The 24,821-nt window shown below is 48.7% G+C and overlaps 1 protein-coding gene across 9 annotated transcripts in view; it reads left to right on the forward strand.

The window, feature by feature from the left end:
- Nucleotides 1-24,821, forward strand: part of gse1b (Gse1 coiled-coil protein b) — a 693,846-nt gene that overhangs the window by 655,065 nt on the left and 13,960 nt on the right. For 7 of the 9 annotated variants that reach the window (XM_043706595.2, XM_087995728.1, XM_043706601.2 and 4 more), the window contains 3 exons: nt 18,095-18,371; nt 19,486-19,602; nt 21,563-21,919. In XM_043706595.2, coding sequence (XP_043562530.2) covers nt 18,095-18,371; nt 19,486-19,602; nt 21,563-21,919 — 751 coding nt within the window. The remainder of the gene's footprint in view (nt 1-18,094; nt 18,372-19,485; nt 19,603-21,562; nt 21,920-24,821) is intronic. The other 2 variants (XM_043706596.2, XM_043706598.2) reach the window with 2 other exon arrangements.

Below are 24,821 nucleotides of genomic sequence, written 5' to 3' on the forward strand. Positions count from 1 at the left end.
GTGGCTCAGTTGTTAGCACTGCTGCCTCACAGCACCAGGGTCCCAGGTTCGATTCCAGCCTCGGGTGACTGTCTGTGTGGAGTTTGCACATTTTCCCTGTGTCTGCGTGGGTTTCCTCTGGGTGCTCTGGTTTCGTCCCACAGTCCAAAGATGTGCAGGTTAGGTGAATTGGCCAAGCTAAATTGCCCCATAGTGTCTGGGTGGGTTACTCTTCGGAGGGTCGGTGTGGGCTGGTTGGGCCGAAGGGCCTGTATCCACACTGTAGGGAATCTAATCTCAGTCCTCCGTTTTCCCACTTATCTTTGCTATGTTATACTTTTTCTCCTTTAACTTTATATGTTTCTTAATTTCCCTTGTCAGCCACGGCCACCCATGCCTCCTCCTAGGATCTTTCTTCCTTTTTGGAATGAACTGATCCTGCATCTTCTGCATTATACCCAGAAATATCTGCCATTGTTCCTCCACTGTCATCCCTGCTAAGGTATTGCACCATTGAACTTTGGCCAGCTCCTCCCTCATAGCTCCACAGTTCCCTTTATTCAACTGAAAAATTGTCATTTCCGATTGTACCCTCTGCCTCTCAAATTGCAGATTGAAGCTTATTGTATTATGGTCACTACTTCCCAATGGCTCCTTTTTCACTTCGAGGTCCCTGACCAATTCTGGTTCATTGCACAATACCAGATCCAGAATTGCCTTCTCCCTGGTCGGCTCCAGCTGTTCTAAGAATCTATCTCTGAAGCACTACACAAAGTCTCTTTCTTGAGGTCCAATACCATCCAGATTCTCCCAGTCTACCTGCATGTTGAAATCCCTCATAACAACTGTAGTAACATCTTTGCGATAGGCCAATTTCAACTCCTGATTTAACTTACATCCGACATCCAGACTACTGTTTGGGGGCCTGTAGATAACTCCCAAGAGGGTCTTTTTACCCTTAGTATTTCTCAGTTCTATCCACACTGACTCTACATCCCCTGATTCTAGGTCCCCCCATGCAAGGGACTGAATATCATCCCTTACCAACATGGCCACCCCACCCCCTCTGCCCGTCAGTCTGTCCTTACGATAGCACGTGTAGCCTTGAATATTCATTTCCCAGGCCCTGTCCACTTGAAGCCACGTCTCAGTTATCCCCACAATATCGTATCTGCCAATTTCCAAAAGAACCTCAAGCTCATCCATCTTATTTCTAATGCTGAGAGTTTCCAGGAATTTGGTTTTTTTTTGCTCCTATCATCCAATTGCTCCTCCAGCTGAAAGTGTGAGTCAAAAAGAAATTGGAAGTCTGCCAATATTGCACAATCTGTCAGTGGAGCAAAGTGAGGCAAATTAATTAATTTCATGGTTCCAACCATTCAGTGGAGTTGGTAGTCGCAGTTCAGGTATGACCCAGTCATAGATGTTGAAAGAGCAAAGTCAAGCTAGATAGAGATAAAAACAAGCCAGATGGGTTCATTGAAAAAAGGTAAAAGGAAAAGAAACCTATTCTTTTCATTACTTCATGTCAAGTGACAATAATTCTGTTAAACACACACTGAAGTTAAGGGAAAGCCATTTTTAACATGTAAATTACTAGCAGTTTCAGTCAAATATGTCTTGGTTTCACCACGACCAGAGGATATGGAGTTATGATAACTGCCAAATGAACCAGACAGGAGATGAGAACTTAGTTTTATTTAAGTTTTTGCAGACTGGAAACCACTGCCTGAAGGGTGGGATACACAAATTCACTTGTAAAGCTCAAAAGGGAGTTGGTGAATACTCGGAAAGGGAAGATTTGCTGGATTGTGAGGGTAGGGCTGGAGTCTGGGACAAATTGAGTGGATCTTTTTATCACAATGGACCAAAAGGCATCCTCCTGTGCAGTATGATTCCTCAAGTTTCTTCCCTTCTGTGAAGTGACCATCCCTGCGCATATTCCAGGTGGTAATTTGTAAGTTCGGACATACAGATAGGAAGTGGTGCTACTCTGCCCCAGCACCTTCAGGCGAGAGAGCAAAGGAATTGGATAAAAAACCCAGTTCTCACCATCATGACATAGTGATGTCAAAAAAGTGTAAGTTGAGGGTAAGGTTACGGTTAAGATGTACGAATAAAGAGAGAGTATTGACACTGAAATGTTATGAAAGGATATGTGATATTTTACTACTTGGTAAATGAGGTGCAAAATAATTTACAGATCCTGATTAGCAAATCTTGAAAATTGGAGGAACAAGTTGAAGCTGTAAAGAGATTATAGCTGTTATAAATAGGGACATTAACTGCAAAGCCTTGAGGTATTGCTAAATGTGTATCAATTAAGCTGAAATTAGAACAATGTGTCACTTTTTCAGGTATCAAGTTTGATAAAAATATTGAAGCCTTGGAAAGGATGGAGAAGTGATTGACTAAGATAGTGCCAAGATGAGAAACATTAATTAAAAGTGGTACTTGTGAAAAACTGGGCCCTTTGCATACAGCAGAGAAAGTCACAGGGAGATTTGATTTCATGTTTAAAGTGATCATTTTTTTTGATGAGACAAATAGGATAAAGCTAATTCCTTTGATGGGAGAGTCAATAACTGGAGAGACTGAAATTGTAGATCACCATCAAAAGAACAAAGAGAGAGAGATAAGAAGAGCTTTCTCATGTAGAGGGGCAGAAGCCAGAGTTGATGACGGAAGCAAAATCAATAGTTTTTTTTCAGGGAAGTGGATATATATAGAATTATAGAATAATTACAGCACAGGAGGAGGATTTTTGGCTCATTATGTCCCTGCTGGTTCTCTATAACTGCAACTCGCCTTCACCCACCTTCGATATCATTTCCCAGCGGCCCTGCCATGCTTTTCTTTTTCACATAATGATCCAAATCACTCCTAAAGTCCCTAATTTAATCTCCTTCCTTCAAGTTCTCAGCAAGTGTATTCCAGACCCAAAACACCCACAGCATTAAAATCTTTATGTTGCCGTTTTGCCAATCACCTTAAATGTGGATCCTCAGGTTTCAGACACTTTGGTCAATAGGAGAAGATTTTCCCAACCTATTCCCTCTTAGAGAGGAAAGAAAATTAAATTGTAGTGGGTAAAGGCAAGGAGATGGGCCTAAATGGATAGCTGCTCCTGAGGAGAGACAGCATAAAGGTAATGGGATCTTGCCTTTCCTTAAAATTCTACCACCACCTAACTTCGCATGTCTCTGCCCTGATGCTTGAAACATTGACTCTCCTGCTCCTTGGATGCTCCCTGACCTGCTGTGTTTTTCTAGCGCCACACTTTTCAAGTCTGATTGTCCAGCATCTACGGTCCTCACTTTCTCCTTTTAGTCCTCAGTGGAGTTTAGAAGAATGAGAGGCGACCCTACTGAAGCAGGCAAGATTCTCATTGGACTTGACCGGGTAGATGTGGAAAGATTGCTTCCCCCGTGGAAGAGCCTAGGACCAGAATACAGAATAATGGATTACTAAATAAGACTGAGATGAGGTGGAATTTCTTCTCAGAGCATTGTAAAGCTGTGGAATTCTTTAGTGTCGAGGCTGGGTCATTAAGTTCAAAGCTCGGTAGACAGATTTCTAATCAGTAAGTGGACCAAGGATTGGGGGGAAAAGGCTGGAAGGTGGAGTTAAGGATTATCAGGACAGCCCATGATGTCATTGTATGGTGGAACAGACTCAATGGGCTGAATGGCCTGCTTCAACTTTCATGTCTTATGGTTTTATATGGAGGATGTCATCATTCCTTCAACATATTCTTGGTCTGTTTGGTGCTGTCTTTTCACCTTTATGAGGGACTTTTTTGGAATTAGCTTTGTTGTCACATATACTCACATGAGTACAGGGAAACGTATGTATGGAAGTTAACTCACTGAGCTTGAAGATTTGTTTTCAGATGTTTCGTCACGATACTAGGTAACATCATCAGTGAGAGTCTCTGGTGCAGCGCTGGTGGTATGTCCCGCCTCTCTATAGGTCTTGGTTTCTTAAGGCGGGTGATGTCATTTCCGGTTCTTTTTATTTCAAGGGAAGGTAGATAGGATCTAAATCGATGTGTTTATTGATAGAGTTCTGGTTAGAATGCCGTGCCTCTAAGAATTCTCATGCGTGTCTTTGTTTTGCCTGTCCTAGGATGTGTGTGCTGTCTCAGTCAAAATGGTGTCGTTCTTTGTCTGTATGTATAAAAACTAATGATAGTGGGTCCTGTCTTTTGGTGGCCAGTTGGTGTTCATATATCCTGGTGGCAAGTTTCCTGCTAGTTTGTCTGATGTAGTGTTTTTGCACAGTTCTTCCATGATATCTTGCAAGTGTTTAACAAACCCAAACAAGCAGACATAATGTAACCAAAAACTATAGCCACATTACCTTACATCAAAGATATATCAGAAATGACAGAAAAGGCTACTCAGACCCCTTGGCATCATGGTAGACCACAAACTGACCAACACACTTAAGCAGTGACTAATGAACCTGAATAGTCCTCCAGCAAAACCACTGGCAAAACTAACGTCATTTACAAGATACCATAGAAGAACTATAAAAAACACTACATCGGACAAACTAGCAGGAAACTTGCCACCAGGATACATGAACACCAACTGGCCACCAAAAGACAGGACCCACTGTCACTAGTTTTTATACATACAGACAAAGAATGACGCCATTTTGACTGGGACAGCACACACATCCTAGGACAGGCAAAACAAAGACACGCATGAGAATTCTTCGAGGCACGGTATTCTGACCAGAACTCTATCCATAAACACATCGATTTAGACACTATCTCCCTTCCCTTGAAATAAAAAGAACCGGAAATGACATCATCCGCCTTAAGAAACCAAGGCCTATAGAGAGGTGGGACATACCACCGGCGATTTATCAGAGACTCTCACTGATGATGTTACCTAGTATGGTGGCGAAACGTCTGAAAACAAACCTTCCAGCTCAGCGAGATAACTTGTATACTTATCATCAACCTGAGCTACAAATCTTCTCAAAAATCACCAATACAGGGAAAGGTTTACAAGTTGTCACTTACAGGGCCATCTTAGGTACAAAGGTATCTAGGTACAGAATCTTAGATACAGAGCAGAAAAATTAAGAGATAAGCTTAAAAAGTTAAACATTATAGTCCTTCTTGTAAAAAAGCAGAGAAACAAAGGAACATGGTTAAAAGTTGAACACCGCAGCTATAAGCATCCCCGGGCTGTATCCACCCACTCTCACCACCGTCTGACCCTGGCCTATCTCCACCCACTCTCACCACCGTCTGACCCTGGCCTGTCTCCACCCACTCATCACCCTCTGACCCTGGCCTGTCTCCACCCACTCTCACCACTGACTGACCCCGGGCTGTATCCACCCACTCTCACCACTGTCTGACCCCGGCCTGTCTCCACCCACTCTCACCACCGTCTGACCCTGGCCTGTCTGCACCCACTCTCATCACCGTCTGACCCCGGGCTGTCTCCACCCACTCTCATCACCGTCTGACCGCGGCCTGTCTCCACCCACGCTCACCATTGACTGACCCCGGCCTGTCTCCACCCACTCTCACCACCGACTGACCCACGTTGTCTCCACCCACTCTCACCACCATCTGACCCTGGCCTGTCTCCACCCACTCTCATCACCCTCTGACCCTGGCCTGTCTCCACCCACTCTCGCCACCGTCTGACCCCGGGTTGTCTCCACCCACTCTCACCACCATCTGACCCTGGCCTGTCTCCACCCACTCTCACCACCCTCTGACCCCGGCCTGTCTCCACCCACTCTCACCACCGTCTGACCCCGGCCTGTCTACACCCACGCTCACCGTTGACTGACCCCGGGCTGTATCCACCCACGCTCACCATTGAATGACCCTGGCATGTCTCCACCCACTCTCACCACCTTCTGACCCTGGCCTGTCTCCACCCACTCTCACCACCGTGTGACCCCAGCCTGTCTCCACCCACGCTCACCACTGACTGACCCCGGCCTGACTCCACCCTCTCTCACCACCATCTGACCCTGGCCTGTCTCCACCCACTCTCATCACCCTCTGACCCTGGCCTGTCTCCACCCACTCTCGCCACCGTCTGACCCCGGGTTGTCTCCACCCACTCTCACCACCATCTGACCCCGGCCTGTCTCCACCCACTCTCACCACCGTCTGACCCCGGCCTGTCTCCAACCACTCTCACCACCCTCCGACCCTGGCCTGTCTCCACCCACTCTCACCACCGTCTGACCCCGGCCTGTCTACACCCACGCTCACCATTGAATGACCCTGGCATGTCTCAACCCACGCTCACCACTGTCTGACCCCGGCCTGTCTCCACCCACTCTTTTCACTGACTGACCATGGGACGCCTTCACCCACTCTCACCACGATCTGACCCTGGCATGTCTCCACCCACTCTCACCACCATCTGACCCTGGCCTGTCTCCACCCACTCTCACCACTGTGTGACCCCAGCCTGTCTCCACCCACTCTCATCACCGTCTGACCCCGGCCTGTCTCCACCCACGCTCACCACTGACTGACCCCGGCCTGTCTCCACCCACTCTCACCACCGACTGACCCCGGCCTGTCTCCACCCACTCTCACCACCGACTGACCCACGTTGTCTCCATCCACTCTCATCACCGTCTGACCCCGGCCTGTCTCCACCCACTCTCACCACAGTCTGACCCTGGCCTGTCTCCACCCACTCTCATCACCGTCTGACCCCGGCCTGTCTCCACCCACTCTCATCACTGTCTGACCCCGGCCTGTCTCCATCCACTCTCACCACCGTCTGACCCAGGCCTGTCTCCACCCACTCTCATCACCGTCTGACCCCGGCCTGTCTCCACCCACTCTCACCACCGTCTGACCCCGGCCTGTCTCCACCCACTCTCACCACCGACTGACCCGGCCTGTCTCCACCCACTCTCATCACTGTCTGAACCCGGGCTGCCTCCACCCACTCTCACCACCGACTGACCCACGTTGTCTCCACCCACTCTCACCACCATCTGACCCCGGGCTGCCTCCACCCACTCATCACCCTCTGACCCTGGCCTGTCTCCACCCACTCTCACCACCTTCTGACCCCGGGCTGTCTCCACCCACTCTCACCACCGTCTGACCCCGGCCTGTCTCCACCCACTCTCACCACCGTCTGACCATGGGCTGCCTCCACCCACTCTCACCACTGTCTGACCCCGGGCTGCCTCCACCCACTCTCACCACCATCCGAACCTGGCTTGTCTCCACCCACGCTCACCACCAGCTGACCCCGGCCTGTCTCCACCCACTCTCATCACCGTCTGACCCCGGCCTGTCTCCACCCACGCTCACCACTGTCTGACCCCGGACTGTCTCCACCCACTCTCACCACCAACTGACCCACGTTGTCTCCACCCACTCTCAACACCGACTGACCCACGTTGTCTCCACCCACTCTCACCACCATCTGACCCTGGCCTGTCTCCACCCACTCTCACCACCGTCTGACCCCAGGCTGTCTCCACCCACTCTCATCACCGTCTGACCCCGGCCTGTCTCCACCCACTCTCATCACCGTCTGACCCCGGCCTGTCTCCACCCACTCTCACCACCCTCTGACCCCGGCCTGTCTCCACCCACTCTCACCACCGTCTGACCCACGTTGTCTCCATCCACTCTCATCACCGTCTGACCCCGGCCTGTCTCCACCCACTCTCACCACAGTCTGACCCTGGCCTGTCTCCACCCACTCTCATCACCGTCTGACCCCGGCCTGTCTCCACCCACTCTCATCACTGTCTGACCCCGGCCTGTCTCCATCCACTCTCACCACCGTCTGACCCAGGCCTGTCTCCACCCACTCTCATCACCGTCTGACCCCGGCCTGTCTCCACCCACTCTCACCACCGTCTGACCCCGGCCTGTCTCCACCCACTCTCACCACCGACTGACCCGGCCTGTCTCCACCCACTCTCATCACTGTCTGAACCCGGGCTGCCTCCACCCACTCTCACCACCGACTGACCCACGTTGTCTCCACCCACTCTCACCACCATCTGACCCCGGGCTGCCTCCACCCACTCATCACCCTCTGACCCTGGCCTGTCTCCACCCACTCTCACCACCTTCTGACCCCGGGCTGTCTCCACCCACTCTCACCACCGTCTGACCCCGGCCTGTCTCCACCCACTCTCACCACCGTCTGACCATGGGCTGCCTCCACCCACTCTCACCACTGTCTGACCCCGGGCTGCCTCCACCCACTCTCACCACCATCCGAACCTGGCTTGTCTCCACCCACGCTCACCACCAGCTGACCCCGGCCTGTCTCCACCCACTCTCATCACCGTCTGACCCCGGCCTGTCTCCACCCACGCTCACCACTGTCTGACCCCGGACTGTCTCCACCCACTCTCACCACCAACTGACCCACGTTGTCTCCACCCACTCTCAACACCGACTGACCCACGTTGTCTCCACCCACTCTCACCACCATCTGACCCTGGCCTGTCTCCACCCACTCTCACCACCGTCTGACCCCAGGCTGTCTCCACCCACTCTCATCACCGTCTGACCCCGGCCTGTCTCCACCCACTCTCATCACCGTCTGACCCCGGCCTGTCTCCACCCACTCTCACCACCCTCTGACCCCGGCCTGTCTCCACCCACTCTCACCACCGTCTGACCCCGGCCTGTCTTCACCCACTCTCACCACCGTCTGACCCCGGACTGTCTCCACCCACTCTCACCACCGTCTGACCCCGGCCAGTCTCCACCCACTCTCACCACCGTCTGACCCCGGTCTGTCTCCACTCACTCTCATCACCGTCTGACCCCGGGATGTTTCCACCCACTCTCACCACCATCTGACCCTGGCCTGTCTCCACCCACTCTCATCACTGTCTGACCCCGGGCTGCCTCCAGCTACTCTCACCACCGTATGACCCTGGCCTGTCTCCACCCACTCTCATCACCGTCTGACCCCGGCCTGTCTCTACCCACTCTCACCACCATCTGACCCCGGCCTGTCTCCACCCACTCTCACCACCGACTGACCCCGGGCTGTCTCCACCCACTCTCACCACTGTCTGACCCCGGGCTGCCTCCACCCACTCTCACCACCATCCGACCCTGGCCTGTCTCCACCCACTCTCACCACCATCTGACCCCGGCCTGTCTCCACCCACTCTCACCACCGACTGACCCCGGCCTGTCTCCACCCACTCTCACCACCCTCTGACCCTGGCCTGTCTCCACCCACTCTCACCACCGTCTGACCCCGGCCTGTCTTCACCCACTGTCACCACCGTCTGACCCCGGACTGTCTCCACCCACTCTCACCACCATCTGACCCCGGCCAGTCTCCACCCACTCTCACCACCGTCTGACCCCGGACTGTCTCCACCCACTCTCACCACCATCTGACCCCGGCCTGTCTCCACCCACTCTCACCACCGACTGACCCAGGTTGTCTCCACCCACTCTCACCACAGTCTGATCCCGGCCTGTCTCCACCCACTCTCACCACCGACTGACCCCGGCCTGTCTTCACCCACTCTCACCACCGTCTGACCCCGGACTGTCTCCACCCACTCTCACCACCATCTGACCCCGGCCTGTCTCCACCCACTCTCACCACCGACTGACCCAGGTTGTCTCCACCCACTCTCACCACAGTCTGATCCCGATCTGTCTCCACCCACTCTCACCACCGACTGACCCCGGCCTATCTCCACCCACTCTCATCACCGACGGACCCAGGTTGTCTCCACCCACTCTCACCACAGTCTGATCCCGGCCTGTCTCCACCCACTCTCACCACCAACTGACCCCGGTCTATCTCCACCCACTCTCATCACCAACTGACCCAGGGCGACCCCACCCACTCTCACCACCGACTGACCCACATTGTCTCCACCCACTCTCACCACCGTCTGACCCCGAGCTGTCTCCACCCACTCTCACTACTGACTGACTCAACCTGTCTCCACCCTATCTCACCACTGTCTGACCCCAGCCTGTCTCCACCCACTTTCACCACCGACTGACCCACGTCTCCACTCACTCTCACTAGCGACTGACCCCGGGCTGTCTCCACCCACTCTCACCACCGGCTACCCCAGGCTGCCTGATGTAGATCATCAAAACCAGATTTGGAGTGTTTGTGCAGTCCTTTTCATTTCTGTGACTGTGCCTAACCAGACATCGTATTGGCTGAAGATGATGAGGAATCAATCGAGCCTGCGATCCAGTGGGATGGCGAGGCACTTGTGGAGGGATTAAGTCATTGACGGGCCTGTGCAAAATGGCAACGTCCATACCTGAGTGTAAGAACTATCGAAATTTGTGCTGTGTCAATCAATCACTACTTAATCACATCGTCATTTCAGTGCATTTCTTTGTTCTGTCCCCTGATGTTTACAATTAAATCACTGAGCAGGATCATTAGTTCCTATACCCATTAAGTCACTGATTTAGCAGATTAAAATCAGCAACATAGGGATTGAGATGAAGAGCTTCAACTGACCCACATGGGTTGCAAAATTGCTTCAGATAATGGTTCTAATGCGATTCCCTGGCAGTCCAGGTGCTGGGTAAAACGTGATTTATCCCAATGGAAGTGGTCTGTGTTTTCCTCAATGGCAGAAGGATAATGGTTGGGATTCAGAGTGGTATCTCCTCTCCTGTAGAGTAGGGCTGTATGGGACAGTAGGAGCTCGTTTGGCCTGTGAGAGCAAGCTGAGGCAGTCAGAAGATATGCTTCCCTCCTCAGGCAAGGGCAAGTTGGAGCCTGCTTTGAGCAAATCTGGTGGTGAGAAAATATTGAGAAGATCAAAGACACCAATAAAAAGGCCTACACACTGAAAGCAAAATAGGCTGTGATGACTGTCATTTTAACTTTTGCTTCCTCATCTTTCTGCTTTGTGCCTAAGGTTCTGTACCTAGGTACCTTTGCACCTAAGATGGCACCATAAGTGGCGATTTGTAAACTTTTGACTCGTGAGTATATGTGACAATAGAGCTAATTCTAATTCTAATCAATCTGTGGCAAAAGCGACTCAAGAAAGGAATGATCAACTAATGCTTAATGTAAACACCTTTGAGTGTTCAAATGCCAAAAGCTTTGGACCCTCATGTTCTTCTGTCTGGTCTGGTGACACCGTCAGCATATTCCCGGAGTGTTCATTGTGCTCAGTGGATGAGCTAACCTTCTGCCTGAGGGTTGTCACGTGCTGTTGTATTGGGTGCTGGAGAATTTCTGTCTCACCACACCGAGAGTTTTGCTCCTGATGGCAATGGTGAGACCTTGGTTCAAATGAGCAGATGTCATCCATTGTTCCCCTGTGCAATGATTTCGATGTAATCGCATGGACAACATCAGGAAATCTTTCCGAAGTGCCACTGGAGTGTTGAATCAAACACAAACGGAAGGGTGGGGCAGGTGTATCGCGATGAAGACATTTGTTGGTTACACAGAGGACTGTGAGGAAGGGGAAAACTACAGCCATCTTCCCTTGCCGTGTCCTCTTATACAAAATACATTTGTTATTTGGGAGTGTACAACTTGCTGAAGAAGACATGTTTCATCAAAGCTTTTGGCCTCACATCCATCAGGATAATTTGCAAGAATGCCAAAGTAAATGGACAACAACATTTATACTATACAAAGGAAGACTGCTGATTGTTTGGCAAGTGAACTATGATCAGTGAAGATTTTTGTCATGGCGAATATACACATTAATACTGATTGACAGTTAACTGCCAGGCTTTATTTAAATTTGAAGCCAGGCAGGTTGTCTCTAATGGATCGGGGCAATACATGAGAAATGAAACAGTTGATGGCTGTCACCTATTTTATTGAGTTCAGTTCAGCCAGTGTGTAGATATGTCATTTCAGTCTGCAAAGAACATAGCCCTGTGTATTAATATATGCAGCTTCCAGTCTCCACAAGTGTGCCACAGCATTGGTACAACTGACAATCCTAAATTGGTTGTCAGTGTAATACCTTGTACCTTATAAGGATTATCCAGCAAGTGTGTCTAGTTACAGAAACACATGTAATGTAGGACACTATTGTGAATTTGCCAAGAGCAGTGTCAGTGCGTACTCAGCCGACATGCTGTTTGATGTGATCTGCCGGTATCGCCCTTCACAACAGCGCTGAAATTCACAAGCCATATTGTTTGTTTCTGTAATGGGCAGAATGTCTTTATGGCTTGACTACAGCATCCTGTTGGTGGTGAATAGAACTTGTGTGACTACTGCATAAAGCAGCATGAAGCAGCTAATGGCACCTGTTGCTTCAACTATATTTTCAGCAATGCACAAAGTAGATTAGAAACTGGGGTTCTGCAGCTCGATGGCATCTTGCCAGGATTTTTCTCGTCGCAGTAGAATTGACTCTCATCTTGATTACAGAATGGTTGCAGCTCAGAAGGAGGCCATTCAGCCTGTAATGACTGCGCAGGATCTCTGAAGGAACAATAAACCCCAGTGCTATTCCCCTGCTGCAACACTACACAGTCTTTTTTAGATAATAATCCAAATCCCACTTAAAGGCCACAATTTGCCCCTCCTCCACCACACTCTTGAGTAGGTCCTGGCCCCACACTGTGTGGAAAAGTTTCTCCTCCTGTCACCATTGCTGTTTTTGCCAATTACCTTCAGAGTGTGTGCTCTGCTTTTCAGTCGAGTGGGAACAGCTTTTCTCTGTTCACTGTGTCCAGACCCCTCATGGTTTTGAATGAAACAAGCCTGATTTTTTGAGTGGGCTGTCCGGAACCACAGGAAATGCGAAGCTGATGCCGAGAGTCTGTTGTCCTGTTTGTCATGTTTTGATACCTTAATAATTAAGGCTTTTAAATACGAGAAATTAGATGGAATGCACAGCACAGAAATTAGCCATTTACGTGCCACAGAAGCTGACTCCCATTCTGCTTTGTCTCAACTAACAACCCATTCTCCCTCATGTCTTTGTCTAGCCTCCCCTGTATTGATCAATTCTACTTGGATAAGCCACTCCCTGTAGCAATCAGCTCCATATTCTGACCACTCTCTGAGTAAAGATATTGTGCATGAATTCCCAATTGAATTTATTATTAGAACCTCGTATTTGAGGATCAGATTTTGAGACTTGAGCCTGAACCCTTGTCCTGCTGTCCTCTCTCTCCGATTTTGGATTTACAACCAGTTCTTTGTAGCTTTGTCTCCTGAGTGAATGTTTAACCATCTGGACTATTAAAATGGTTCTATACATTCACAACTTATAATCAGAATAACGAAGTGCATCAGTCATCTGAGCTGCTAGTTATAGTAGTAGTTCAAGAAGACTTCTCACCACCACCTTCTCAAGGGCAACTAGGGACCAACAGTAAAAGCTAGCCCAACTAGCAACACCCCTGTCCTACAAGTGAATAAAGAAAACATGCAACGTAGAGGAGGGTTTAAATTAATGTGGCAGGGCTTGGGAACCAAATGAGGTTAGAGGACAGTAAGGAAGCAGTAACTAAAGCAGATAATGAAGTCTGCATGACTAAGTGGAAGAAGAGGCTGGGAGCAGATGATGAATGCAAAGGGAGTGGTGGTTTGAGGTGCATTTGTTTTAATGCAAGAAGTGTAATAGGTTAGGTGGATGAACTTAAGGTTTGAATTAGTACCTAGGAGCATGATGTTATTGCTATTACTGAGACTTGGTTGAGGGATGGGCATGATTGACAGCTAAACATCCCAGGATATCAATGCTGCAGGCAGGATAGAGTGGGAGGTAAAAGGGGTGGAGGAGTTGCATTACTGGTCAGAGAGGATGTCAAAGTGGGCCAATATGGGCAGAGCTCAAAAGTAGGAAGGGTGTGGTAACAATGTTGGGGCTGTACTACAGGTCTCCCAATGTTGAGTGTGAGATAAAGCTCCAAATGTGTAAACAGATCATGGAAAGATGTAGGAGCAACAGGGTAATGGTGATACGAGATTTTAATTTTCCCAACATTGACTGGGATTTACTTAGTGTTAGAGGTCTAGATGGAGCAGAATTTGTAAGGAGCATCCAGGAAGGTTTTCTAGAGCAGTATGTAAATAGTCCAACTCGGGAAGGGGCCATACTGGACCTGATGTTGGGAAATGAGCCCAGCCAGGTGGTTGATGTTTCAGTAGCGGTATTTCTTCAGGAATAATGATAACAATTCCATAAGTTTTAGAATACTCATGGACAAAGACAAGAATGGTCCTAAAGGAAGAGTGCTTAACTGGGGGAAGGCCAACTGTACCAATATTCGGCAGGAGCTGGAGAATGTAGATAGGGAGCAGCTGTTTGAAGGGAAATCCACATTCGATATGTGAGAGGCTTTTGAAGAGAGGTTGATTAGAGTTCAGAAGTGGTATGTTCCTGTGAAAATGAGAGATCAAAATGGCAAGGTTAGGGAACCATGGATGACGGGTAAAATTGTGAGAAGAGCTAAGAGGAAAAAGGATGCGTACATAAGGTCTAGGCAACTGAAGACAGACTAAGCTTTGGAAGAATATCAGGAATGTAGGGCCAATCTGAAATGAGGAATTAAGAGGGCTAAAAGGGGTCAGGAGATATCCTTAACAAACAAGGTTAAGGAAAACCCAAAAGCCCTTTTTTATATATAAGGAGCAAGAGGGTAACTAGAGAAAGGGTTGACCCACTCAGGGACAAAGGAAGAAAGTTATGCATGGAGTCAGAGGAAATGGGTGAGATTCTTAATGAGTACTTTGCATCAGTATTCACCGAGGAGAGGGACATGGTGGATGTTAAGGTTAGAGATAGATCTTTGGGTACCCTAGGTCAAGTCAGCATAAGGAGAGAGGACGTTTTGGGTATTCTAAAAAGCATTAAGGTAGACAAGTCCCCAGGTCCGGATGGGATCTAGCCCAAGTTACTGAGGGAAGCAAGAGAGGAAATAGCTGGGGCTTTAACACATATTTGCAGAATCCTTGAACAAGGGTGAGATCCCGGAGGACTAGAGAATTGCTAATGTTGTCCCCTTGTTTAAGAAGGGTAGCAGGGGTACTCCAGGTAATTATAGACCGGTGAGCCTGACGTTAGTGTTAAGGAAGCTGCTAGAGAAGATACTGAGGGATAGGATCCACTCCTATTTGGCAAAAAATGGGCTTATCAGTAATGGGCAGCATGGTTTTGTGCGGGGAAGGTCATGTCTTACAAACCTAATAGAATTCTTTGAGAAGGTGACAAAGTTGATTGATGGGGGAAAGGCTGTAGATGTCAGAAGCATGGACTTTAGTAAGGCATTTGATAAAGTTCCCCATGGTAGGCTGATGAAGAAGGTGAAGTCACATGGGGTCCAGGGTGTTCTAGCTAAATGGATAGAGAACTGGCTGGGCAACAGGAGACAGAGAGTAGTAGTGGAAGGAAGTTTCGCAAAATGGAGACCTGTGACCAGTGGTGGTCCACAGGGATCCGTGCTGGGACCACTGCTGCTTGTGATATATATAAATGATTTGGAGGAGGGTGTAAGTTGCCTCATGAGCAAGTTTGCAGATGACACCAGAATTGGTGGAGTAACAGTGAAGGGAACTGTCAGAGAATATGGCAGGATATAGATAGATTGGAGAGATGGGCAGAGAAATGGCAGATGGAGTTCAATCCGGGCATTTTGGAAGATCCAATTCAAGAGCGAACTATACAGTAAATGGAAACGTCCTGGGGAAAATTGGTATACATCGAGATCTGGTTGTTTAGGTCCATTGTTCCCCGAAGGTGATAACGCAGTTCAGTAAAGTGGTCAAAAAGGCATACGGCATGTTTTCCTTCATTGGATGGGCTATTGAGTACAAGAGTTGGCAGGTCATGTTACAGTTGTATAGGACTTTGGTTCGGCCGCATTTGGAATACTGCATACAGTGCTGGTAACAAGGGATGTGGATGCTTTGGAGAGGGTGCAGAGGAGGTTCACCAGGATGTTGCCTGGTATGGAAGGCACCAGCTATGAAGAGAGGTTGAATAGATTAGGATTATTTTCATTCTAAAGAAGGAGCTTGAGGGGGGATTTGATTGAGATCTACAAAATTATGAGCAATATTGACAGGGTGGATAACAAGAAGCTTTTTCCCAATGTGTGGAACTCAGTTATTAGGGGTCGCGAGTTCAAAATGAGGGGGAAAGGTTTAGGGGAGATATGCGTGGAAAGTTCTTTACGCAAAGGTGGTGGGGGTCTGGAACGCATTGCCAACAGAGGTGCTGGAGGTGGGAATGATAGCATTATTTAAGATGTATCTAGACAGATACATGAATAGGCAGGGAGCAGAGGGATACAGATCCTTAGAAAATAGGCAGCAGGTTTAGATAGAGAATCTGGATCGGTGCAGGTCTGGAGGGCTGAAGGGTCTGTTTGTGTGCTATAAGGTTCTTTGTTCTTTGTCGGTACTTCTAGGGAGTTCAGCATTCATTACCCAACCCTAATTGCACTTGGGAAGACCTGACTTCTTGAACCACTGCAGTCCTTGTGGTATACGGACACTCAGTGCTGTGAGGGAGGGAGTTTCGGGATTTTGCCCCAGTAGCAAAGAAGGAATGGCGATATAATTCCAGGATCAAATGTCGTTTGTCTGCTGCCCTTGTCCTTCTAGTTGGTGGAGTTTGGTTTGGAATGGGCTGTAGAGGAAACCTTGGTAAGATACTGCAGTGCATCTTGCAGCTGGTACTCACTGCTAACAGTGTGTGTTCGTGATTGGAGGGAGTGAATATTGGTCAGTGTAATGGGGTGCAGATTGGCCTGCTTTGTTCACATGGTGCTGAGCTTCTTGAGTGCTTCCACCACACTCCTGGCTTGTGTCGTTCATTCAGATGGATATGTTGACTGTTCTTTCCTCTGGGGATTGGCAGAAAGATGTATGGTTGGAGGAGCTCATCACAGAATCTTACACTACAATGAGAGGCCATTTAATCTATCATCTATCATGCCTGTGGCTGATCTCTAACGGCTGTGCTGTTAGTTTTATTCCACAGTTCTGCTATTACCTAGTGGGTCAGCGTGGCTACATTGCTAGCACACATTCCTCTGAATTCTAGGTTCTCCATCCCAATCCAGGCCTTAAGCACAAAATCTTACACTCCATTACAGTCCCCAGGGGGTGTTGTGGCAACTTTAGGATGAGATGTTAAACTGAGAACTTGCCTGGCTTGAGGGAAAGTAAAAGCTAATGTGCTCAGCTTTCCCTGGTGTCTTGGACAAAGTCTGATCATTAGAGATGAGGTGGAAGTTTTTTTACACTGATTCATGTGTGGAATGAATTTCCGGAGGAAGTGGTGGATGTGGGCACAGTTACAATGTTTAAAATACATTTGGATAAGTTCATGAATAGGAAAGGTTTGGAGGGATCTGGGCCAATTGCAGGCAGGTAGGACTGGTTTAGTTTGGGAGTGGGGTCTGCATGGACTGGTTGGACCGAAGGGTCTGTTTCCATCCTCAATGACTCCATGATTCTGTATCATGTTGTTGTTTGTGGGAACTTGCTGCGTGTAAGTTGGTTGCCATGTTTCTCATTATAACTGTTACTACATTTCAAAGTATACCTCATTGTCTCTAAAGCATGTTGAGATATTTGGAGGTTGTCAAAAGATTTTCCCTATCCCTCCAAATGTTCACCTCTTCAGGTGCTTACCCAGTTTCTCTATCAATGAGGTAATGGCCGAGACTGTGAATAGAGAACAACAAGAAGTTAGGAGCAGTTCCCTCCTTTTGAAGTGCTGGCACCCTCTTGGGTGGCACGGTGGTTAGCACTGCTGCCTCACAGCGCCAGGGACCGGGATTGATTCCACCTTCGGCAACTGTCTGTGGGGAGTTTGCACATTCTTCCCGTGTCTGTGTGGGTTTCCTCCAAGTGCTCCAGTTTCCTCCATAGGTGTGCAGTTTGGGTGGATTGGCCATGCAACATTACCCTTGTGTCCAGACATGTGCACACTAGGTGGATTAGCCATGGGAACTGCAGGGATACAGGGTGGGAGGGTGGATCTGTGTGGGATGGTCTTTGGAGGATCACTGTGGACTCGATCAATGGGCTGAATGGTCTGCTTCCACACAGTAGGGATTCTATTCTATCTCGCCCTGCTTTTACTGTTGAAGCTGCTGAGTTAATCTCGACCTCTCTTCCATTGGTTTTAGAAACTGGACTTCCTGCAAGTCTTCAGCCTGACCACCCAGGCCCGGAGGGAGGAGTTGTTGAAGCAGAAACGACGCAAGAGGCGCCGGATGTTGATGGAGCGGAGTCCTTCACCGCCTCCGGTCTCAACCAAGCGGCAGGCCCCCTCACCGCGGCCCCTGCCCACCAACAAGTACAGCGCCGACGAAATGAACAGCACTCCCGACCTCGCCGAGAAGAAGAGATTCCTGACGTCTTTTAGCCTCGCTCACATACTCCCGGAGAAAAGAAAAGGTAAAGGTCTGTTCCCCCGTCCATCTGTTTCTCGCTGAGGTGGGGGGTGCTGGGGAGTTGACTATCTAGAGAGTAGCAGCCTCTGGGCCTCTGGTTGGAGTTTCTGTTGTTTCTGTATCAATCCCCACTGACTCTCAGCCCTTCTCCTTTCTCCCTGAGAATGAGGGGTTCTCTTTATTTCTATTCCAGTGTCTGTTCTGCCATCCCATCCACATTTAGCCCTCTCAGTCTTAGAGATCATTTGACCCAAGGCATATGAGGCAAATGATCAAATGCGGGAAATTGGGATGAGAGTCATTAGGTGGTTGTTTTTGACCGGCAGAGATTCGATGGGCTGAAGGGCCTTTTCCGAACTGTAGACGCTATGGCCCTGTGTAGTGAAGGTGTCAGAGGACAAGCAGGGTTTAGGGAAAAGAGGGAGAACAGGATTTAGTGCCTTAGCCAAAGGGCAGCACCTCCAGTAGTGTAGCTGCCTCGCAGTAGAGCATTGGTCAAAATTTAGTGTTCAGGCCTTCATGCTGGGAGTTGAATCCACACCTTTCAGACTCAGAGGTGGCCGAGAGACCAGCTGAGTCCTATCTGGCTGCCATGACAGTTCCTTCCCATGTTACTCCTCTGTTCGTGGTGTTTATCCACATTACTGATCTTTGCTCCCTCCAGTCTGAGGTGCAAGTACTCCCATGGCCCCAGCATGAGGGCTTCCTGCCACCAACTGAAGCACTTTGATTTTGATAATATGAAGAGCATAGTATGTGAAAGGTTCATTAAAATCTTAAAAGAATATTCCAACTAAAGTCAAAAGTTATTAACCACACCTTGTCAATTTATGTGAGTTTTCTTTTCCACATATACAGTAAATGGGTATGTAGATATTAAAATCACCCATTTGGTCTCCAGCCATTATTGGTCAGCTTCCACTTTTAATAGACCTCAGTCAGACTTGGATAACAGCTTCATGCTGAGTCGGAATTAACCCACACTTGGCTACAGTCCCACAGCTAAATACCAATGCGCCTGGCTCTGTCACACAGTCTCAATTCGCTGTTGGGGTTTGTTTAAAGCTCAGTGTTCACCCTAATATTTATTGGCGCTTCTTTCCCTCTCTCTCTCACACACACAGAAAAGGAGACCCTGATAGAAATGATCCATTCCGTAAAACAGAAGACCCAGCCTTCAGAAGCACCTTTTAAATACCTCTCCCCTCCATCGTGTAGCAGTCCCAGCTCATCTCAGACTGGTGAGTGTTGACCTCTTCGAGAGGTCCTTTTGTAACTGGTCTATGAGAAGCTTCAGAACTGCTGGTTTAATCAGAATGCACATGGGGATGCACCTCTGGGGTGATTCCCCTCCGGCAATACAGTGGCGGCCGGTGGAGGGGTTTTTTTTTCTGAACTCCTTTTCATCTGCTCAAACACAGCTTCATTAGTTTTTTCACACATCTATCTGTCTCTCGCCGTATACTTCACTGTCCCTCCCTCCATTTCTCTCCTTTTACTTTGAAGCATTTCTCTTCCCTTCCCGCTCGAGCCTGCCAAAGCTTTGCCAATGGGTCTGACCTCAGGAAATGATTGAGAGAGGGGGCCCTCCTCCCATCCCCACTCCCAAATCAAACCTCAGTTGCTTCCTTCAAAACTGACTTCATATTTGCTGAATAAACAAACCTAAAACTCTGGACTTGAAGTTGCAATTCCCATTTTGGCTGTTTGCTTCTCTGTCTTATAGACGGTAAGATGATTAAGTGATCTCAGCCCGTTTTCCTGACCTGAATGGCAAAGAAAACCCTTGACAACGCACTGGCAACGCAGTTTGAGCAAAGAAAGTGACCTTTAATAGGAGGAGTGGCTTAAGTAAATGAGGATTGGGGTTCCTACATTGTTGTGGAACACAGGGGTGGGCATCTTTGCTGGGGGATTGATTCTGGCCATTTTGCTAAGTCTGCAGTCATGCTCAAATGATCCAGTTGTGGGATTGGAATCATCTTCAATTTATTTCCTAAATGTTGGGAACACTGCAGCAACATTTGTCGGAACATCTCTGATTGGAGGGTTGGGTAGGGTCATGTTGTTATGTGAGTGTCTTTGAGGTTCCAAGAATCTCCCTTTTTCGGAGTGATATCATGATGACCAGGGTTAATATTTGGCACTTACTTTCAGAAGGGGAGAAATGCTGCCTCATGCCATGTGCTAGTTACAGTTTAGGCAGAGGTGAGGGACTAAGTAGATATTTTTGTCTTTACATTTTGCTGTGTCTTTGGACAGAATGCTGGTCACTTAGTGTCCAAACCCCCAATTCATGCAATGCAACCAACTGGCTAAATCTATGATACTGAGCTGTCTGGATCAGGATTTGATCCCAAGCTTGCTCAGACTGGGACAACATTAGACACAGTCCAGTTATCTCCCAGTCCCTCCCTCTCAGGATGAATCCAAATTAGCCACAGTTCAGGGAATCAGTGGCTTCTGAGGAAAGGAGCTGTGAATGGAGATTCGAGTTTCTATCTGTAAATCCCACTGCCCTCTATAGTTCTGAACCAGACAGATCCAGAGGGTATTAGTTTAACTTTCAGTCCCTGCTGAGTTAGCCAATCTTAGCTGGGGTTAAAGGTGAAGAGAGGCACAAGCAAGGGCTTGCTAGCCATTAACATGAGCCCAGGGGTGAGTCTCTGGTGCAGACTGAGTGCTGTGAGGCACTCGTAGGCTGGCCAGCAGTTTCTGGCTGATTTTAACCTCCCGCCCCACACATGCACACACACGGACAGACACATGCAGATGGACATATGCGCGGATGGACACACACATGTGCGGACAGACACACACGGACCACCCAAGTGTGCATGTATTAGAGAGAGCTGTGGATTGCAGTGCCTCAATACCAGCCGTCACTGAGGTTGGTTTTGAAATAAGCTGTTGTGCATGGCCCGATTTAGTGAGTGCACAGTATTTTTCAGTTTATTTGTGGGACTGTGCACCCATTTCTCTCAGAACAGGGCTTGTGTGGTAGCTCTGAGGCTTCTGTGTGGGCAGTGCTGCTTCGAGGAAACATCAGTCACCACTATTCGAGGGGATGTTTTCATTTGAAGTGAAATCCCTTTTACTGAAACAGTCATTTGTACCTGGCTGTGAGCACAATGATGCGATACAGCACAGCTGTGAAAGGCACCTATTTTGAAAATCACATGCACCTTTCTGTTTCTGCAGTGGGCGCAGCCGAGTCTTCCACCTCTGCCGAATCCGATAGGCCGCCAAGCGCCACCCCTGCTGTGCCGGAACTCCGGAAGAGTGCAGAGCCAGCGAAAGCCTCAGAGGCTACGTCAAAGCCTAAGGAGCCAGGCCCTCACAATGACAAGACTAGGCCTGTCGAGGGGCCTGTTGGGAATAGGACAGTAAGCGTGCTCACAAACACCACAGCTGCCCTCCAGAAAGACAATCCTGGCACCGGGCACAGCCTGAACGAGAAAAGGAAGCCCTGGGAGGTGTTCATGGCTGAGGACTTTGCCCAGCAGTTTCACGAGTCTGTGCTGCAGTCCACACAGCGAGCATTGCAGAAGCACAAAGGTAGGTGAGAATGACTAACGTGGTGGTCGTTTGTACAAAATCGATGGGCTGAAGGGTCTCCCCTGTGGTGAATGACTCATGGGAGGAGGTGCCTGCTCCTGCCTCCTGAGGAAAAATCCAGGAGTTAATTGTGCAAGGGGGAAGGAGAGGGGTGTCATGGTGGCTCAGTGGTTAGCACTGCTGCCTCACAGCGCCAGGAACTTGGGTTCAGTTCCAGCCTCCAGCGACAGTCCATGTAGAGTTTACACATTCTCCCCGTGTCTGCGTGGGTTTCCTCCGGGTGTTCCAGTCTGTCCCACAGTCCAAAGATGTGCCTCACATGGGTGGATTGGTCGTGGGAAATGCAGGGCTACAGGAGTAAGGTAAGGGGTGGGTGAGGTGCCGTTCAGAGGGTCAGTGAGGACTCGATGGGTCCAAATGGGCCACACTGTAGGGATTCTATGATTCCATGAATTGTTTTCTGAACAGTATTGTGAACATTGCTGATAATCTGTCACATTCTAAGTGCCCCAAACTGCATTACTATGATGAGGCTTCATGAACGGGTGGATTTCAGGGTAAACAAAGTTAGATTCAAACAGCTAAACATCCAAAAGCAATTTGTGCCATTAATTATATTTTGGACCACACTAGATTTACAGCCATTTTCCACCAGTAACGTTCCTACAAACACCAGTCAGTATTTTGATGATGTTGATTGAAAGAGAATACTTTTCAGTTTATTCCATGGGACTTTGAACATCCACTCCAGCTATTGCGCCCAGCTCTGGGTGCCACGTTATAGGAAGGATGTGAACACACTGGACAGAGAATGCAGAAATGGTTTACAAGGTTGGTTCCTTGATGAGAACAAAGAACAGCCCTTCAGCTCTCGATGTTGTGCTGACCATTTATCCTCTAAGATCAGTCTAACCTACATACACTCCCTTGTACTACCTTTCATGTACCTATCCAAGAGTCGCTTAAATGTCCCTAATGTATCTGATTCTACTATTACTGCTGCAGTGCATTCCACACACCCACCACTCTCAGTGTAAAGAACCTACCTCTGACATCTCCCCTAAACCTCCCTCCAATCACCTTAAAATTATGTCCCCTCGTGATAGCCATTTCCGCTATGGGAAGAAGTCTCTGGCTATTCATTCTATCTATGCCTCTATCAAGTCGCCTCTCATCCTTCTTCGCTCCAGTGAGAAAAGCCCTAGCTCCCTCGACCCTTCTTCATAAGGCATGCCCTCCAGTCCAGGAACTTCAGTGATGAGGATAGATTGAAGAGGTTGGGACGGTTCTCCTTGAAGAGGAGAAGGCTGAGCAGAGATCTGATAGAGGTTGTCAAACTTTGGCTAGAGCTGCTTGGAAGAAGCTGGTCTGACCTAGAAAAGGAACAAAAACTCGAGGCCACAGATTTAAACTGAGCAACAAATGGAACAAGAGCAAAGTGATGGCAAACCTGAAGATTCAGCGATATGTGAGGGTGTGGAAGGCCGTGCTTGGGTGGGATCAGGTTCAACTGAGGCATTCAGGAGCACTTTGGATGATTATTTGGATAAAGATGACATGTGGGAGGTGGTGGTGGGGAAGGCAGGAGATTGACACGAGGTAATGACTGCCGTTTGCAGAATCGGGTACAGGCAGGTTGAGCCGAATGACCATCTGGGGCGCTATAACAATTCTGTGATTCTCTCGCAATGACACCTGACTGTGTGGTACCCTATATCCACCACCTAAAGTCACTCCTGTTAGTCCAACCTGCTTTCCTGTTCATTGACGTTTTACAACTGAGGAACAATCTGATAATGCGGATGCTGGCCACAGCTCCTCGAATGAAAAGTTGTGCGTGTGCTCCAGATCTCATTTCACCGCGAGTTTTCCCAAGTGAGCAGTGGGACGATGGAACCTTTCCTACCCCAGTATGGACTGAGGTTATGCGGCAGAACCTTTTAAAACTAATTCTGGGGCAGGATCGTGTCAGGGTTACCACCCCACACCTGCCAGCGAAAAGAGAGTGGCTGTGTTCCTGAGGTATCCGGCCTTCAAAAGGAAGACACTTGGAGAGGTATTTAATTTTTAAAATATTCTCTAAATCATCCCAGTGGAGGGGTAACCTCTCTCTGCAGGATAACCACAACTCTGACATACTTAGCCCTCCACCGGAGATGCAGGGACAACTGTGGGGAGGACCTTGAGATTTACGGACTGACTCGGTTAAGCCACTTTCAGCCGGTTGATGGGTTTTGGCTTCAGTTTGAGAGTGTCACCAGTACCCAGGATCATTCCAAGGTTGGGTAGCTAAATATTCTGCTAGGCAAGCTTAAAAGGCTAATCAGGGTACAGAAGGACTGTCTTATGAGGAACGGTTGAGTAGATTGGGCCTGTCTTCATTGGGTTATTGAAGAATGAGAGGCGACCTTAATGGAATGTACGAGGTTCCTCAGGGACTTTACAAGGTAACTGTGGAATGGTTGCCTTCCCTGTGGGAGAATCTAGGACCAGACAGCGTAATCATAGATTAAGGGGTTGCCCACTTCAATCAGAGATGAGGAGCAATTTCTTCCCTGAGAGGTTAGCAAATCTGTGGATTTCTTTACCACAGAGGGCTGTTCAGCTGAGTCACTAAGTGCATTCACAGCTGAGGTAGACAGATTTTTAATGAGTCTGGAACTTGAGGATTATGGGGAAGTAAATGCAGGAAAGTGGAGTTGAGGACTATCAGATTAGCCACGACCTCATTGAACAGTAGAGTAGATTCAATGGGTTGAATGGCCTATTTCTTGTCCTTGTGCCTTCTGGCCAGATAGGCTGCTGTTACCTTTGACCACCGTCAGTCGAATCACACTCTCGGTGCCCTCACATCGAAACATCCTCCTGGTCCTGAGTTCGAGCCCTGACAGCATGGGAAGGT

Source organism: Chiloscyllium plagiosum, unplaced genomic scaffold, assembly GCF_037043375.1.
Source record: "Chiloscyllium plagiosum isolate Xiang-an unplaced genomic scaffold, Cpla_swu_hap1 HiC_scaffold_17, whole genome shotgun sequence".
NCBI classification, from domain to species: domain Eukaryota; kingdom Metazoa; phylum Chordata; class Chondrichthyes; order Orectolobiformes; family Hemiscylliidae; genus Chiloscyllium; species Chiloscyllium plagiosum.